This window comes from Haliaeetus albicilla, chromosome 17 (assembly GCF_947461875.1).
Source record: "Haliaeetus albicilla chromosome 17, bHalAlb1.1, whole genome shotgun sequence".
In the NCBI taxonomy this organism is placed as follows: domain Eukaryota; kingdom Metazoa; phylum Chordata; class Aves; order Accipitriformes; family Accipitridae; genus Haliaeetus; species Haliaeetus albicilla.
The window spans coordinates 21,769,086-21,788,224 of record NC_091499.1 but is presented as its reverse complement, the minus strand read 5'-3'; the positions used below and the strand labels follow the sequence as shown (position 1 = coordinate 21,788,224).

The window sequence follows — 19,139 nt, the reverse complement described above, 5'->3', positions numbered from 1 at the left end:
ACCCAGCCAAGCCCACGGCGGCTGGGGGGGGGGTGTACTTTTCTCCTGACCGACTTGCAGTTGGGCTGGTTGTCTCCCAGGATGGGTGAGCTGGGCTGCAGCTGCAGGGTGCAGCTGCCATCCCAGGGGACAACCCTCCCGCTCCCCCCCAATAAAGTGAACGTTGTGATTTTTAGCAGCAGTAAATGATCCCATTGGGGGTTATTTGACCGCCAAAATTACGCTGCCTTGGCTGAAGGGTTGAAAGGCAGAGGGCCACATAAATAACGCATTTACAGACTCCAGTGGATGCAGGATCAGGCCCCCGCCCCAGCCCCAACCCCAACCCACCCACCAGCCGGTTTCACCCACTGCTCGGAAGTCACCCCTTCTCCAGGTCCTGCATTTAGATGTCTGTCCACAACACAACAGAACAGAGCGAAGGCAAATGTGCAATGTAGAGATCCATTATGCTTTATTTACATGCGTCACCATCTCTTTTACAAACTAGATTACAATTTAAAATGGAATACACAAGGCAATATCTACTAACACCAAGTGGAGTAAGCACTGCGTCTCTACTTTGTTTGGAAAGGGGCAGGTTTTGCTCCAAAACAAACTTCCTTCCAACCTCTGTGTAGTAAGGTAGTATATTCCTCCAGGGCAGCATCTTTTTTCTTTTTTTTAAATATAAAATCCTCAGTAAGACTGCAACATGAGAGTGTCTGCTTTCAAATGAAAGTACAAGATAGCCCAAATGAAAAGTATAAACTGTTCAGCTCTTCGGTATGTAAAGACGGCCATGCGCGATAAGGCTGTGGATTTAATATTCTTCCAATTTACATGGCTTGAAACAAAAACAGATAAAACAGTTTTACAGATACTGTATACATATTTTTTCCAATCATGCAACTTTTTTTAAAAAAAAGTTAAACATGTGAAGCCAAATGTACAATCCATTTTTTCCAACCCATAGTAACGAAATGTATCTGGTCCCCCTTCACATCTGTTGGCAATTCCTAAGGTATATTGTGTACTAGAAAACACTTACAGGACACCGATTGCCAAGCAATGACATAATTTTAGAGAAAAACATGACCTAAAAGGTAACTTTTTGAAGCGGTGGCACAAAAATTTCTGGAGTTAAGCAGTGGTCAACTACCCAATTATTCTCAAGAGAAAATCATTTTACAAAAATCATTAAATCAAGCCCCAAACCTGTGACTAGGAACTGCATAAATGTCACCTTTTTAGACCTTTTGTTTAGACCAAGTGTTTAAACGATAACTATGGAATTGTTCTGGACAATCATCTGTTTTACATGGTTTCAGAAGGAAAAATTCTAGGCATAAACATGCTCAAAGACTCAAAGGCCAAATTTTCAAAAGGTAGGTTCCCCAAATTAGCCATTCAAGTCTGTATTTTGACACCTAAATAAGCGGCCCTTTGAATTCAGCAAGATTTATGTAGCACCTCTGGAGAGGAGGGGATTTGCTGGGCACCTCAGCAGGTGCAGAGGGTGGTGTCCTTCCCCTGGGCCTGGGGGGACCTGGCACCTCTCCCTCCTTCGAGAAGCCACGAGGGCAGAGGAACTCGCCCCCTGTGACGAGCAGGAGCCCCCGACGTCCAGTGCCTGACACCAGGCACCTCCGTTTGAAAATTCTGGCCCCAAAAACGAGCAACAGAAACCAAACCAAACCGAAGAGGTTGGCCAAGTCCACCCCTTTCCAGCGAGTGCTAGGATGTTCTCCAAAGCAGGGGCCCAAGGTGTCCCAGCCACGCCAATGGAAATGCTTTCCTTGACATTGCCGAGAGGCAGTTAAGCCTTTCAGCTGCTAATGCTTTTATGTAAAAAACCAAAAAAACCTTCTCTGCCATTGACGGGCTGTCTCTAAATCAAGTGTTTTTTCTCCATTTTCTGAACCGAGCAGACCACAGCGTTCTCCCTCATTTCTGCCAGCAGGAGCTAGCTCTGTTGAACTCAGTGGGGCTAGGCTGCCGGAGCAGAGCAGAAGTTGCCCCCATTTGTTTTAAGCTAATGCGCCTTCCCTTGCCTTTCACAAGAACTGCAGCCGTACCAAGAAAAAATAAAAAAAAAAGGATGGATTTCGGTCACCTTGGCCATACCGTCAAGTCAGGCCTTACCGGTGCTGTCTGTGACCTGGTCGGTGGTCTTCGGGCAGGCACCCCGGGTCTCACCAGAGGCTCACTCGGGCAGGGGCCAAACGCTGCGCCCCGGCACGGGGAGGCACCGAGCGGGCTCTGCCGGCAGCCGACACCGCGGGCAGGGGGACAAGCCCCGCCGCAGGGCAGCAGCCGCAGAGGAGCCTCGGGGAGAGGAGCACCGGAGGGAAGTCCTTCAGTGTACGCTCGCATTGTGGGGTGTACTGGGAAGCTGAGAGCGAATGCTGCGCACTCGGAGGAGGCTGGTGATCAAGCTCTCAAGCAATTTTGGTAAAAGGTGCCTGCAGCTGGACTGCGATAAGCAAAGGGACCTCTAGCCCAGGTGACCACTGCCCCACGTGAGCATCCTGGGTGGCTGGCTGCTGACAGAGATGGGCAATGAGCATCGGCTAACTCCGATAAATGTAACAAACTAGTCCCCACGCTGACAAATAGACCATCTCGGTGTAAAAAGAAAAGAGAAGTTTTTTTAAAAGGCAAATGATAAACCCTTGGCTGCTTGGAAGAGTTGATACGCTACAGGGCTACGATAACCACAACTGCACAGAGTCTACACGGTCCTAACTGCGGGGAGAAACCCAGAGATGCATCTTTACGAGAGAACAGCGTGGGGGCTACGATACAAAAACAAAACTTCCATCACACTAGGAGCTGTTGTTTCACCAATGTCACCTCAGGGACCTGGAAAGTAAGGAGCGAGGAAGGGCCCACGAATGCTTGTGTGTGTCTCTGTGTGTGTGTGTGTGTGCGCACGCGCGCATGACTGTGCATGTGCGGTGGCACTGGGGAGAGGGAGTCACTCCACATTGCATGGGACACGGGTTGGTGGGAACTCATGCACTGAGACTTTGGGTTAAAATGCTAGTTTGTTTTCCTAACATCCATGCATAATGATCCGTTTCTGTACATAATAAAATATATTTATATATTTATATGCATAATGCTTTTATGCAAAGAAAAAAACTTCATATATCGCTTTGGAGAATTATGTATACACTGTCCTATTCAGAACCTCTTCATACCGAGTTCCTATGTACCATTGTTGTCTTCCCCTCTTTTTTTGTATCCCTCCCTCCCCAAAATACTAATAAAAAGTAATCAAACTTTCCAGATTATAGAGAGGACCTATACAGCACCATACCTTTTATTCATTATTATTATTAATTATTATTCATTTTACAAAAGAAAATCTTAGAAGCAAAATATATAAAACTGCCTTGTCTTTCAGTGTCATTTATCCTGTTACAATCTATGCTCCTATGAAAAGCCATTTGTATGATACTGTCGCCTTGCCGTTCCCTCTCCTGCTTCTTCTGCCACAACAGGTTATACACAATGAGAAGGAAAAAATAATCGAGGATATGTCCAAAACAACAACAAAAAAAGGATCACTGATGCAGTAACACACCCTGCAACGACCTGTGCCTCAACTCCCGGCGTTGCCACTGCAAGTCACCTGCCGATGCCCAGCCTCTACATTTAGCTCTTCTGCGAAGTGACGTATTTCCCTTAATTTTCGCTTTTTCAAACACATCTTTACAACTGGCTATGTTCAACTTGTCTGGCAGCTCCGCTTATAACTCCTCACCTGCTTGCTGCAGCTACCATAAGGCAGGAGGGGAGCCTGCTCTGGTGGGGAGCAAACGGGCTCCTGCCTCAGTGCACGTGCGGGCAACGGCACCCGCTGTCAGTCCATCCTCACGAGCCAAGAGGCAAACTCGCCGGCTTCCCTTGTTTTGCAATCAACCCTGGTTTGACGCTTATGGAAAACGGGGGGTGTACCATTAAATTTAAGGAAAGAGTAAGAAAGAAAGAAACAAACCAACCCAACAAACAAACAGACCACACACATCACCTCTCTCTGGAATTCAGCCGGTTGATCGGTGTAACAAACGCTGTATACTCAGAAAACCCTGACGTCTGAGCAGTGTTGGGTTATGATCATTTCCTGGCACGTGCACAGTACTTCAGATTTCCCAGGGAGAGAAAGCAAAAATGGTCAAAAATCTAAGGAAATCAACCTGGAGGTTGTAGGGGGAGGGTGGGCAGACAGGGAAAACCTCCAAAAAAGAAAGCCAACTTAAAACATCCCATAAACCATTAATATATTGAAACACCACATACTCATTGACAAGTAACTACTGTAAAGGCTACACAGTGCGTTCTTAACAGGATGGTGCTGAACATTGTCTCCACAGCAAGTGCTTGGCCATCCCAGAAAAGGAAGATTTTGCATACTTCAGAATTAGTTCAATTCCCCCCCCAAAAAAAGAGAAAAAAAAAAGAGGAAAAAAAAAAAAAAGGAGGATCTTCACTCCGGTAAGGGGCCTATTAACAGTCTGCTTCGTTAGGAAAATAATGCAGGGTTCACAAAGGTCGTAAGCTGTAAACAGTATCACTGTCCACTTGCTGACAGCAGATTTGGCAAAGGGTTCTCTCTCTACATCTCGTGTCAGTTTGAGGGCCTGGAGAGGAAGAAGAAAAAGAAGACAAGACAGTGAGACTGCTGCACGTAGGAAAAAACCACAACAAAAAAGGCAACCAAGCAAACCTCCAAACCCAACAACAGCTTACTCTGACAAGTAATTTTGATTTGTTTGCACCCAGAAACTTCAAACTTACAGCAAGGAATAAGTTGCACTGTGACCCTGCCTGAAAATGTTTCCCCCTTCCCAAGGTTTGAGCGCGCTTCTTTGCTGGCTCCCAAGCAGGAAAGCAAAAACCCTCTCTCCAAAGAAAAACAATGGCCGAGTTGGATTTACAGAAATCCAGTGCATCATCTATTTGTTAAGGGTTATTTCCAGGTGAAGCACAGAAGGATCATCCATCTTTTCTCCATTTTCCATGATCACCCTTTCTCAGCATCACCAAAAGGCTGGACAAATCTTCCATCAGCGTCTGACATCGACCACCACCCTTGAAGGACAGTCAAAGGAGGCTGCTCAAGAGAAGCAGTAAGGAGCCACGAATTTTGGGTTGGACTTTGGAGTTCTCTGTTTTCCTGCTTGTACGACACACTGTCAACAGACAGGGTCCACCCGGCTTTAAAAACAGGGTTAGGGTCCAGCTTATTCTGTAGCCATGAAACTTCTCTGCAGAGGGACAGATGCTGGAAAGATGCCTTGGATGCAGCATGGAGATGAGTACAAATGGACATGGTATGTAGGTAGAACACTGAAAACAGATGAACATTTCAACTAAGGGGGCCAAGGGGCCAGGTTTTTAAAGGTACTCTGTGGCTTAAAAATACAGACAGGCACCAAGTAGGGTTTTGGGAAGTATGTACATTTAAACATTCCCATGAAATCCTTTTACAGAAAGCCCACTTGGCAGCCATCCGCATTGCTGGGCACGTAACTTCTGGCTTTGAAATGGCTTCTGAAAGCAGGGCTTAGTTCCCCACACTTCTTACAACCCGTTGAGGATTTTCCTCAAGATGAATGGTCGGTGATTTTTCTATACAGTGCAAGAACAAGGGGACACTTGCTGAAACCAAAAAGCCATTTGAGGTGATTACAGGAATGTCCTTACTCTCAGAAGATCCTGGTATCAGGCACCCTCATGAAAAATGGTGGCTTTAGTGGGACTGCTGGATTAATCTGGACGAGCATCTCCTGCAAGGGGGATGACTCAAAGGCCGTCACGAGATGACTCTCCATCACTGCCCCTCTCCTTTCTAAGGTGCCAGGCACTGATCCTATGATAACATTTTATTAAAATGACCTATTCTGATAATGCTAAATGATTGATGGAAATTTAATCATTTTGTCTCATGGTTATTAGAGCAACAGCATGACAGCTGCTCCCTGTGCCATTAGGGGAGAACTTCATTCAGCACAGCTTAGGGAGCAGACAGATTGTGCGTTTCACCCAAACAAAATTTGGCTTTAGCCTTAATTATGTGGAGGGGTTTGGGGTAGACTGTTTTGTGAATAAAGGGATTTCCGACTGGATCAACATATTGATTCCTTCATTTTCAAAGGGCAAATTAACGCTAGCCGTTCGTTAATGTGACTGCGTGGCAAGGACTCCATTTGGTGAGTGTGTCCTGATGGCCATAACAAGGTCAGCAGAAGATACCCAGACAGCCCTGGGAGCCCCCAGTAAAACCTGGCTAGTGGCTTGTATGCAGCTCAAATGAGTGCATGCCCTTTTCTCTACTTCTCCTTAAAGCCTCTGCACCAGGGGGGGCTGGAAATGGGTGACTTCCCAAAGCACAACCTCATCCGAAGGCAAGGCTTGGGTCCCACGTGCCGCAGCCCAGCAAGCCAGCTCACTCTCATGCAGCTGCCAGTTATTCTGAGCATGGGCTTAACTTCAGCATGTGTGAGAAGTCTTGCTGACTTTGAATGGAGCTATTAATTAAAAGTAAACAAGCACAGAACTCCTGATGAAGTACCAGAGTAGTTTAACGTTTAAATTAAAAATGTATGTAAAATATTATACTATGAAACAAAGTGGTAAGAGAAAAAACTGGAGGATGGATGATGATGAGCATCATTTGTGGTAGTGGCACTGCCCGACATTTTTTCGTGAGGACACCCGTCCTTCAGACAGTGCCAATGTTTAGGAGACAGACGCAATGCTGAGGTGAAATCTGCTCATAGCAGAACCAAACCACGCTCCATTTTCACAGCTGTTTACATGGACTTTGCAAATGGATTAAAAAATGAAAAGAAGTAGATCAAAGCCTTAACCTGCCTGCCTTCAAATTACCCCATTAAAGTTTGTAATAGAACCACACACTCTCACTTTCTGTCTCACCACAAAAAGCCTCTGTTAGCCCTGAGTTAGCAGCCTGCTGCTTCATAGCAATGAAAACTGTATCAGGTGGGGAAGCAAGCACTCCAGTTACATCTCCATTTATCAGTGGTCCTGAACCACAACTCCCCAGTGTTCCCCTCTCCCTGCCCCCAAATCCAAATATCTCCAGCTGCATCCTGAGCCAACACAGGGTTTTCTCCCATTCCCAATGGCTGTGGGAAAAGCTTGTCCTCTGGAGCATCACCCTGAATTTGCAGAGGCAGACGGGGTTTCTCCTCTGGTGAGCCAGGACAATGCTGTCCTCTAAGGGCAACATGCAGCTCTCCAGGTAAAATACTCCAGTCGCCCCTTTATCCTTTTTCCTGGCCTTTAATTTTTGGGACCTGTTTTAGGGGATAAGAGCAGCAGAAATATGAGCACAGGGAGTGATGAAAAAATATGTAGAACAGAGGTCAAGGACGCATACAAGAAAGGTGCAGTCTAGCAGGGCTAGTGGGTTAGAGCAGCATTCACTAACTTGCCACAGCAAAGGCATAGAAGCCCCTCTTATGTGTGGCATGGTTTCTTGTTTCTTAGGCTGGGGGGAACTTCCAAAAAGGGCACTACTAGAAAACATCACCTGGCTGTGCTCCTTAAGCCACTCCCTGGAAAATTCAGTTCTCCCTTGAAAAGCTCCTCTGTCAAACCTGAAGCCCATTTTCAATCATCGGGGAGTGGAAAGGAAGGAGGAATTTTAGACTTTCTCCCAAAGTTTCTTAGACTTCTTAAGACTTTCTTCTGAAGAAAGCGAAGGCTTTCTTTTGGAGTGCAGTCTTCACAACTGCATTGGTACCTGGGCTCTGTCACATACACATGCACACATGCACTGAAAGTAGAGGCAATTCCACCATGGCTGTTTTGACCCCCTGGGTACAGAAGGCTGGAACAAGATACATCTGCTGGACGTTAGAAGAATCTACAGTGCTATATCAAGCTATAACTTATGCAAGCATATATGCATGTGGTTGGTGAAAATAATGACTTTAAAACAGAAACAGAAAAAGCATTAAACGAGGGGTGAGGATGAACTCCTGCTTTGTCACGTCCCACAGACATTTTGAACCCTAGATGCTAAATCTGTTTATCCTATTTGGTGGAAGAGTGTAAACCAAAAAGCAAGGATTTCTGTATTTTCTAATTCTTCAGCTTGCAAGCAATTATGTGGCAGATGAGATGCCCCTTTCTTCTGTCCTTTTCTCTGCCCTCTCATCCTCTACCTGGCTACTGACCAGTTACAATTCTACCCTTGCTTTACTCTGTGGCTGAGCTGTTGCTTGCGATTTCCCTCCAGCAACAACATTTCCTCACTTCTGTCTCATATCGTACCACCACTTAACCGGATGGCTGTCTCCCAAGCCAGCTAGTGCACCATCAGAACAGCTCTGAAGGATCATCTGCCACCTGTTGCTTTCTCCCTTTGATTCCCAATGATGCCAATTACACACCACTGGAAATTTCTTCAGAATAGAAAGGTGATGCATCGATGCTCCCCAGAGCGAGCACAGATAACGTGTGTCGGTGGTAAGTTTATCAGTAAGCTAACATAACAATCAGCACATACAGTTTTCTGTTAAAAAAAAGTTATGTGCTCCTTTACCTAATTACGGTATGAGAAAGTGCACTACCAACACACAGCTCCTCTGTATGGCAGACTATCAAGGACCTCCTGATTTGGCTGGAAGGCTTGTTGAGTGGATCACATCTTGAAAAATATCACCACTTATCTGTAAAACAAATGTTTTCCCTGGGTACCACTCCGTAACGACTCCCCGGGGACAGGAAATCCCAATAACTACTTTTACTGTCCAGAGACTTGGGATGCAAATGTTTTGAAGAAAACTTGCGTCCTTTAGTGACAGATGTGCATTTGTTCTGGTGCCTCAGCCCCTTGATTTGTCATCGCCACCAGCAGTACAGCTTCTACTCCAAAATGGGGGTAAGCTCAAAAAGCAAGACTTGATTATGTGTGGTTACAAGTTAATATTCTGCCTGAGGTTTCACAGCTCAGGACTGAAGAATACACAGTATTTGTTTAGAAACAAGTAAGGAAGATAACTACTGTGGCCAATTCTTCTATAATGACAACACTGCAGCATGAGATTTTTTGTTCAAGCAGAATAAAAATTAGGAATCCCGATGCCATGGCAGGTATGCCACAGTGACACCCTAAAGGCTTAGCTGCACTAGGATGGCTCTGTGCTGAGAGACAATGCTGAGGTCAGGGTGCGAATCCCAAGGGGAAAAAAAAAGAGCTGGTAACTTAATGTGCCTTCTTTCCTGAACTTTCAGGCACGTTGCAACTTCACTTTTTCTCTTTTAGTTCTACTCATAAAAATAGATCTTTCCAGCTCAGAATCGGGGGCAGAGAGTGTGGGAGAAGGATGGAAAGAGGAAGAACTCCAGCACAGAACTAAGACTTATGGGAGCTAAAAAGTTGCTGTGCTGGTACTTGCTCAGGCACGTAAAGCATGAAAGTGACTCTTTTCCTTCCGTTACTGCTCTTACACTCCAAGAAACATTGCAAACCATAGCAGACGACCAAGTATTTTGGAAGTAAATGTAACTAAAGACAGCACATCATTCTATCACCCCGTGTCATCTCCCTGGGACGAAAGGCTTGCCCAGAACTGTAGTGAGGTACCACGACTATCGATACACATATTATTCTGATATCCCACTTGTCTACAGAATCATAGAAAAGTCCAGGCTGGATGGGACTCGGCATCATCTGGTCAAACCTTCTGTTGAAGGCAGGGCCTCAGGTTAGGTTATTCAGGGCCCTGTCAAGCCAAGTCTGGAATATTTCCAGCAAGGGAGAATCAACCACTTCTCTGGACAGTTCATTTTATCCTCAAAGGTGGATAAGGTCCCTTCCACCCATTTTACAGATGAAAAGGAGACACCCAGTGAGAAATTGGTCCACCCATGCTCACACACTTAAAAGGAAAAGTAGATCAGGATTTTCCTAATGTATCAGGACCTGATACTGAACAACCAAATTCACAGGAAATTTTGCATTTCCTTGCAAAGAGAAGCAGGCGCATGCAAACTCCACTACATGCATCACTGTGCACTGTGTTGTTGCCCATACAAGAAGACCATATGCTGACACACTTGTTTTTACACCTACAGGCATGTGAGTGTGCAGTTATGCTGGCTTTCCAGCACCAGCACTGCTGATACCCAATTGCTGTTGAGAACCATTACATCTGGCTGGGTTCAATCCTCTGCCCCGGGCAACAGAGGAGAGCTTAGATACAGGACATCATCTCTCCACAAGGTCTCCAGGCTTCTTACTTGACAAACTTATGGTAAATTTTATCCCCTGCCTTTTGTTCAGGGGCCTGAGGAGTGGGGTGGAAATCCTGCCAGTTATGGGTGACACTGCCATTAATTGAAAGACATCAGCCTGGGTGTTCAACACAGCACCTTTTAGGCAGGATGCTGCTAGACTAGAGGAAGAAGGCCAAAAATGCTTGCAAAATACATCTTCTGTTAGGGGTAAAGTACACCGGCAGGAATAACAGTGCTTTCTTTAGGCATTCAGGAGCACTGGGAAGGAGACCTCTACTGTGGATCAGAAAAGGATGGATAACTACTGCACCTGTGCAAGACCAGAGAAGGACTTTGCTTGCACTTTTGAATCTGAAGAACAAGAGCCGCTTTTTAGAGTAAAAGGTACCTGCGTGGCTGGAAATATCCTGAATTATGGGTTTATAGTGCTATGGAAATGTGCTAGGTACTCTTTATTCTGAATGTCCTTATAGAGAGTTTCTTTTTCTCTGCCAGGTACCAAGCCTATTTTAAAAACATCCTCCCTGCTATGGAGTCTTCACATTTTCCTCTGCAGCAAGTTGAAAATGACAGGCCAATAGTGCTTACACAGGTCACACAGAAAGATTGCCACCGTGTTGATATAAGGCAGGACATCCTCTATGATGACTTACAAGTGGTAGAAAAGACAAGAGAGGGAAGGTCCTTCCTCAAACCCAGATTTTCTCTGCATTTGTACAAAAACAAATTACCTATGAAAGCCAGGAGAAGCAGGCTGTATAAGGGAAAAACAATGGGCAAGATATTCAGCTCAGCTGTAAAAGTGCATAAACACAAGCCATTCTCCATGGCATCATCTGGGAAAAGTGGCTTTTTTCCTGGAGTAACGGCAGACAACCACAGCTACACAGTGGCCTCCGTTAGCTGAGCTGCGTCTCTGTCCGATTACCGCTCAGCAGATGTTCGCTCTGCCAGACTCCAACAACTGCCACCCTGTGCGGTAATCTGAGTGGAAAAGCTGATTAAATAGCGCCCGTAGAGTGGACCAGAGCTGAGCGTTCCCACCACCCAGCCGCTGGTACCCGATTTAATGGGGTCAGTGTCCCTATGCACCGTGTAGGACTCGATCAGGGATAGCGCTGATGGGAGCATCCTGCAGGAGACTCTCCACCAGTGGCACTGGCAGCCCGGGGGGGTTTGTTTGAGCATCCTTCCTTCATCCTCCCTCCCCAGGCCAGGAGAGAAAGGCCAGCTATTTACGTAGGGTACTACTCAAATATGTGCACTCTTGCTGCCTACGCTGTACCCATGCTCTTTGGCTGTCATCAACACAAGACTTAAACCTCTCTGGCTGTCAGTTCATCACCTTGGCTGAGCACTGAATTGCTATGAAAAAAGATCTTGACCTTTCCTCAGCTGCATGACGCTATGTTTCTAAAAAGAATCTCTTATTACGCACTTCTTCAAGAAAATACATTTTGGGGGAGGGGGAGCTACTTAAAAGTCTGGCTCAAAAGAAGGAAAGAAAAAAGAAAAAACACCTGTAACCATCCCAGCTATCAGGCAACAGCACATCTGGGGACCAACGCTGATCTGCAGCTCTAAACAATCATTGCGGCTCATTCACATGAGAAAGACGATTTGTGTAGACTCATTCTGTAATAAAACCTGCGTGCTGCCGATCCAGGGAGGAAAGCACTGGGGAGACCAGTTGATGTGGGCTGTTCTAAAAATATCAGTTTGTGCTGTCATCTGGTGAGAGTATGTCATCCTGTAATCTTGGCATCTGCAGGGACAGCAAGTTTCTGCCTAATTATTGCTGCTGAATCACATGACAAAGCATGAGGTACTAAAAAATGTATCTATATAAAACACCAACAGAAGAACACCCAAACCACAAGATCAGACCACTGTCCTGGCTTCAGCTGCTGTACGCTCACAACACAAGGCTGCGGAGGCAATCCTGGTTTTTACAGATCTTTTTCCTGGGTTAATAAAACCCCAAAACATAAACCCAGATTAAAAACCCACCAAAACCAAAAAGCCCTACTCCCAGAAGGAGCGAGCGATTCATTGCGTGTGTGTGTCAGCTCCTGCTGCCTTCACACAGCAAAAGCCACAGCATCCCTGCAAGCGTGGGACTGGCCCCTGTGTGCAACGGGCTTCAAGGGGCACCGCGGCCAGCGGGACTGCACGGGGGGCAGCCCCAGCGGGGTTCGCCTGGCTTTTCCTGCTCCCCCTCCCCAGTGGCCACAAGTGCCAAGTTTGCTCCCGTGCCGCTGGTGCGTGCCTGGGGAGTGAGGAGCCTGCTCGGGGCAGGCCCTCCTCGGAGTTAATGGCATCCCTGTTCCCAGCGAAATACGTTTTCTACATAGGTATTTTTGTTCAAAGACTAAACTTGGCATGCGTGATGTTTAGCTAGTCACAAAACCACCTTTCAAAACTTGGGCTGGCTGAAACAACACTTAAATGTTAGAAACGCGCCACCGCCTTAACCACTAACCTGTTAGAAATGGAGCAGAAGAATTTGCTGCTCCTGAATTTCCTTTAGCTTTTTTAAAGGCAGCCAGCCCCATCTTGGCTCCATGTAAGAAACCTGCCAACTCTAGCCCTAGGACCTCATTTTTGAAAATCAGAGAGGAGGAAGTGCAACTATGGTCCTGAGGCTGTCAGCACCCTCAGGCAAGAGGTCCATCAATTCTGTTTCCACATTTCAGCTTTAATGAGCAGAAAACAAGGTTCTGGTAAAGAATAAAAATCATCTTCCTTGCGGTATATTGCCCAGAGCTCTCCGATTCCAAACTCCACCCAAATGGAGATCTTTTCACTATCTACTTCAACTTTTAAGATGGTGTTGTTGTGAATAGTAAGTCATCCTCAGACCTATGCATTCATCTTTGGTATGAATTTCACCCAGAAACAGGTTGAACACGAATTAACAAATTGGCAAGTAGTCCAAACTGATACGGACTAATGAAATACCAACAGTCATTTCATTACATTTCCTAGAATTTTGATTTATCAGAGATGTTAATCATCAAATTGTGTGAACATTACATGACATTACATGGCATAGCTTGTGCACTCTATGGCTATAGTAAGATGATCTGGGACTTATATGATGCTAGGGCAAAATGAGTGACTTTAACTGATCTGCGAAGTATTTCACCTGTAATTTTCAAACAAGCCAACGTGACTCCAGCACAGCTCTGTTACAGGCATCCTGCTAAATGGCACGTCAAAGTCTCTCTCAGGAGATGCAGCTAGATGAGTTTTTCAGACAGTGACACCAGCTCAAGAAGTTCCTGCCCTGCTTGCGCTGAGCCATCCTCCAGCCCCTGCCCAAGCCCTGTCAGCATCGCTGCCTGCGCAGTGCCGCTGTAAACTGAATCAGTGAAACAACTGAGGTAAAAACAACTTCTTGGATGGGTTTTGATGCTGGAGGAAATGTTTGCCCAAGCGGTAGTTGACCACCAGCTCCTGACCTTCCAAGCAGCAGTAAATGTCCCGAATAGTCTCCCCTGCCACTCTGCTTGGGACTACTCTTTGGTGAATGCCAAGTCCCTTGGGACTTGCTGGCTGAGAAGGACCAGGGAGCAAAGTGCAGAGTTGTGGGAACCCCAGGCAGAAAGAGAACCCACTAATTTAAAAATAAAAGGTATTCTAGAGACGGGTGAGGGAATAGTGACGTCCGTCTGTATTGATAAACAAGCTGAAAAACCAAGGTGATGATTATCTGAGTGGCAGGAGGGCACATCCAGTGCTCTTGGGAAGCAGGCAGAGACAGAGGAACAGAGGCCCCAGCCAGCTTAAGAGGGGAAAATTATGGCTGAGTGAGTAAAGCAAGAAAAAAGCATATTAATTTTCTCCTTTCCTTCTTGTAAGAGAAACAACACAAAACAAACCCAAATTCATTTATATGCCTCAATACGGACCCTCTGAAAGGCTGGGCATGGCCAACCTCACGGGCACAGGGCCAGTGCGGTGGGACCGGGCAAGGCTCTCTCCAGGGACCATGCACAGGCTTACGGGCAGCAAACGTGCACAGCCACTAAACCCGCAACAGTGGCATCTCCTGTACAGGTTTTTTACTTCCCCTATGAAGAAACTGTAGTTGATTTTCTTCCAAAGCAAACCCCCTCTATACCTAGAGTACGTATAAACTAAATACCTATGTATTTGGCTTCTTCCTTTTCTTCCCGAAAACTGACTCCAACGTTTCTCTTATTTTTCATAGAAAACACAGCACTCACTATTCCCAGGTATGCCAATAATCCATTGTAACTGCTTCTGCCTGCCTGCAAAACACACCTGGCCACCCTCGTGAAACGGATTTAGCATGAGCAAGTGCCAGGAGGTTCTGCTGAAAGCATTCCCCAGTCTTCAAGCCTGTAAAGATTCGTTACTGGGGTCACAAACACTGCTGAGAGAAGATTTTAATTCAGGGGTCCCTATTGCTACAGCCAAGTGGAGAAGTAACTGAGAAAGCAATTCAGGACGACTGCATCCGATGTCATGTGAGGTGCCCCTAACAAAATACGAGATGCTCACAGGGAGGCAAACTCTCAAACAGCGCTGCTTAACAGCCGAGGAAGGGTGCATGATGAACCAGCTCAGCAGAAATCATCTGCGCTTGCACCTGATACCAGAGGCACCCCGCAGCAGCCGGTCCGCTTGTCAGAGAGAGGGAAAGAGGCTTCCACAGATGACTGGACAGTAATCCGCCGAGGAGAACTGTCTCGTTAATAAATCTGTCCTCTGCAATGAGACTCCGCTCACACAGATGTGTCAGTTCCTCTATTCGGAGGGAGCAGCCTGAAAAAGATCACAGCAGCTACGCTTTCCGTGAATGGCAGAGGCCAGGGCGAAGAGGCATCGGCGAGCGTCGGTGAGGTGGTGGCGTGGCGTGCTGCCTCAGCAGGTCTGCCCACGGGCGGCTTCTGCCCGTACGAAGGAAACCACGCTACAAAAGCAGGAGGCTGCCCTGTCTGCCTGTGTCAAGCAAAGTTGTCAACAGCACCTGGTTTTTAGGCCCCATTTGGCAGATTGTACTGTTGGACGTTCCACTGCCATGAAGTTCTTACAGCCTTTTGGTTTTACCTCATGCTAAAAGGGTTTTTAAATCCAAACAGCTCATGCACCTGGAGGAAGACAGAACTGGTCAGCAAGCGTGACCTTCTGCAAGTTTTCACTTCCTGGTTCATGAGTCAATTCTTTTTTTTTCCTCCCCTTTCCTTTCTTAAATTCTCCAGCACTGGAACTGAAGGAAAACCAGAATTCAGCTGTGGCCCTGGGCTTACCAAGCCGCCATCTTGTGCAGGGTCAGCAGGACATGGTGTCCTCTACAGCCCACCTCCGCGGCCCGTCTCCAGGCCCTCCACTGGAACGCTCTCGCTTTGGGCGAGAAGATGTGAAAGAACCTGAGGAAATCCTCCCACCAACAGAGACAGTGCCTCCACCGGAGCGAGGCATCTTTGCAGAACAACTGAAGGGAGGACTCCTGTGCAGTCTTGTTCTCCCTCAGAGGCAGCAGACCACAGCACGCGTCTCCTGCGGTACTCCATACACACAGGGAGACATGCAGGAGGTTCACCACTACTGCTCACCTACCGCAAAGCTTCCCCTTGAACATCTAACTGTGAAACAGAGAAGGAAAACTCAATTAAAGATGAAAGGGGCAAATTATGCACCGTAAAGTCAAACGACATCAACTCCTCCTTTCCATCCTTCATCTAGAAAATTCAAGAAAGTTGGAAGTAAGCTGCAAACTGAACAAAAGCCTTGTTTAACCTCACCACTGGGATACTCCACGTACTACTCTGAAGTTAATAGAACACTTTCAATAATTTATAGCTAACCTTTTATCCTACTATATTTTGAAATCTACTCCCTTATACTAATAAATAAACAAAGGAGAAAGGGCACTTTGTGTGGCACCTACCATATGAGTCAGTGAATATGTATGTGTGAGCAGGCACAGGTATGGGCAGGAGCCTGCAGAATCACAAAAGGATGACAGAAACAATGTTTACAAGTTCAAATGCCCCCAGCTGTGGAAAAGAAGCAATGGAAAAACCCACATCAATCTGTAAAAAATTAATCTGAAGAGGCTAAAATTTGAAAAGCACCTATGTCAGAACCCAAACCTACAGATATTCTCTTGGTGGAGTCCAAAAGAAAATGATACGCACCCCAGTCCTGGAGGAGACCAACAATTTTTACATATTTAAAACATTAAATCCAGGATGTTCCTGGGACCAGGATCCCACCTTTGCTATTTAAATATATAATTCCTCCATTTGCTGCATTTTCTTTGCCAAGAAATACAATTTAAAAAAAACCCAAACAACTTCTCTAGCATTGCTGCACCACAGCAGCAGTGCAACTCTAATTCAGTCCAGATCTGTCCCACCCGATCCTCAGCGCATGCACTGATCTTGCAAAGACACTCTTCCTCCTCCCCTGCAGTAACATCGCTCCAGTGACTGCAAAGCCCCTTGCCCCATCCCTATGTAACACAGTTTGGCTAGATGCGGCATCGGCTTCAGAGAAGAATCCATCTGTTGCGACTTCAAAGACGACGAGTTGGAGCTCTGTGATTCCTAAAACCCACAAATATTCCACCTTGGTTTGCCTGATTTGTCATTAACGTTTCTCATGCCTAAATTAAGAAGGACACAAAGCATCAGATGCGGGCTGACAGTGTTGCAGCTGAACAGCTTTTATAGCTTAGCCTCGTTTCCCTCCACACCTCCAAATGTTTCTTGGTTGTGCCTGCTGCATACCAACACATGGCAAGCCATCGCAAGGCAAATTAATATTATTAGTGTGCGCTAACTATTATGGGTTTGGTGCAAACTCCAATAAAACTAAGGAACCAATTATTTTACCACATCTATGGGGCACTGACCTGTTTGCCCATTTTCCCTGTTCTCAAAGATCCTTCAGCCTGGTACCCAACTCTGTGATGAAGCCTGTTTAGCACCAGTGAAGTTCCCCACATTCAGACTGACAACGTTCTGAGCTGAGATGAGGGAATCAAAGTTAAAATCCAGCCCATCTGCATCCATGAGTTCACTGCGGATAATGGACTCCATGTCACACTCCAGGCTCCCATTGAAAATATCCAAGTCCAAGTCACTTGGGAATTTCTCGTGTCCCATGACTGGGAGGTTCACGCTAGAGGAGTACAAAGAGGAGCCTGAGAGCGGGTCAGAAAGTGTTTGCATAGACTGATTGACAGGTGACTGCTGATGTTTGGTGGATCCCAAGCTGTTTGAGTCACTCAAGCCTATGTTACTGATGGAATTGGACAAGGCACGGCTGCCACTAAGAGAGGAGTTGTGGGACTGGTGCTGGTGATGGGGCAGGCTCTGATTGACCAGACTGCCCTGGCTGGACTGCGCGGCAAACGACATCATGGGGTCGTTGCGGAGCATTATATTCCTGCGGGAATTCTGGGCAGACACAGCTGTGCTGGCTTGTGACATGAGTGGGTCAGACTGTGTCATCATGACATCGCTGTGACTAAGTGCATCAGAGGCGAGGAGATCCTGCAGCGTCTGGTTGTTGTAATGAGAAATGGAAGAGAAGGTGGCCTGCTTGTTCTCCTGAATGGTCTGCATGGGTGACTGGCGGAGGGAATTCAGGGACGATGGCCCAAACACGGCGTTGTTGAAACTACTTGACGGGGAACCCAGCCCTGAACCTTTGGAACCATAAGGAAAACTGGAGCTTCTCTGCATTATCCCTCCTGTGGGTGACTGCTGGGAGGGAGGGAGTGTTATATTGTCCAAGAGATCATCCATGAGGTTATCTGTCAGTCCATCATTCAAATTCATTGTCCCAGCCATATCAGTCAACCTAGGCAACTCCACAGTACATGGTTTGTTTACTGATGGGGACAAGCTTGATGGACTACTGTACAGCATGGGAGAAAGCGGAGCATCATCGTCTTGAACATCATCCAGTTCGGTGCTCGCCAAGATCGGTGACAAGCGGCCACTTATCGTACTGGCATTTGAATTTGTACGGGAGCGAAAATCCGTCCATGCATCCAGCTCGTCGCTGCTGCGGGAGGTGGGACTCCCTGGCCACTTGGAGAGCTGAGAAGGGCTGTCCTCGCTCGTCTCCTGGGCAGTCTGCAGGGCTGCCTTTTTCTTAGCCGCCCGCCCTCTGCTCTTTGTGTACTTGTTGCTGTTGTCCATTGACACAGCACGTCTCCGGGGCGCCTTGCCACCTTTTCCACCGTCTGGATTGATCATCCACCAAGAGCTTTTCCCGGTGCCTTCATTCTGCACCCTGACGAATCGACTGTGGAGTGACAAGTTGTGCCGGATTGAATTCTGCAGGAAAAGAACAAAAGAAAACGTCAAGACCAGCACGCCACTTCTTTTACTATCCAAATCTTAATCATTAAACCAACATCACATGAAAAGAGCAACATGAATAAAAGCATTGGACCCTCCTGGACATCACCATGGCTTTCTCGGATGGTGGATACAGGAGGGCTGGAGTGTGACTGCAGCATGCCAGCATGCTGCTGTAAAACAAGCCCCGTGCTTGCACTAGTGGTGCATTCCTGCTGCCCATCCCTACACCCCCAAAAGCTGCATTCTAAGGAAAGGAGTGTGACACAGCCCTACTCCTGCTAGCAAGGAGCTAGACGTTTCTCCCTTACTTTTGACTCAGGACAAACCTCTATACTACCAGCAATCTTGCCATCGGTTCCTTGAAATAAAATCTGCAAAGGCACTGCAAAAATCTGACTGGAGGGGTAGTCACACTCATTGCAGCCTCTGCAAATGTCTTTTTAATTCTTCATGTGCATGTGTATTGTGTATTGGTTATAATAACTCTTGAGAAAACTGCAAGTGCTGTTGCTCCTCTCCCACAGGCAC

At 46.6% G+C, this 19,139-nt stretch overlaps 1 protein-coding gene across 2 annotated transcripts in view; it reads right to left on the bottom strand.

The window, feature by feature from the left end:
- Positions 1–430: 430 nt before the first annotated feature.
- The window catches only part of FOXO3 (forkhead box O3), a 96,207-nt gene continuing 77,498 nt past the window's right edge, over positions 431–19,139 (bottom strand). For both annotated transcript variants that reach the window (XM_069804998.1, XM_069804999.1), the window contains exons 2-3: positions 17,150–18,584; positions 431–4,628 (exon numbers count right to left, since the gene is read on the bottom strand). In XM_069804998.1, coding sequence (XP_069661099.1) covers positions 17,184–18,584 — 1,401 coding nt within the window. In that variant the 3' untranslated portion in view covers positions 431–4,628; positions 17,150–17,183. The remainder of the gene's footprint in view (positions 4,629–17,149; positions 18,585–19,139) is intronic.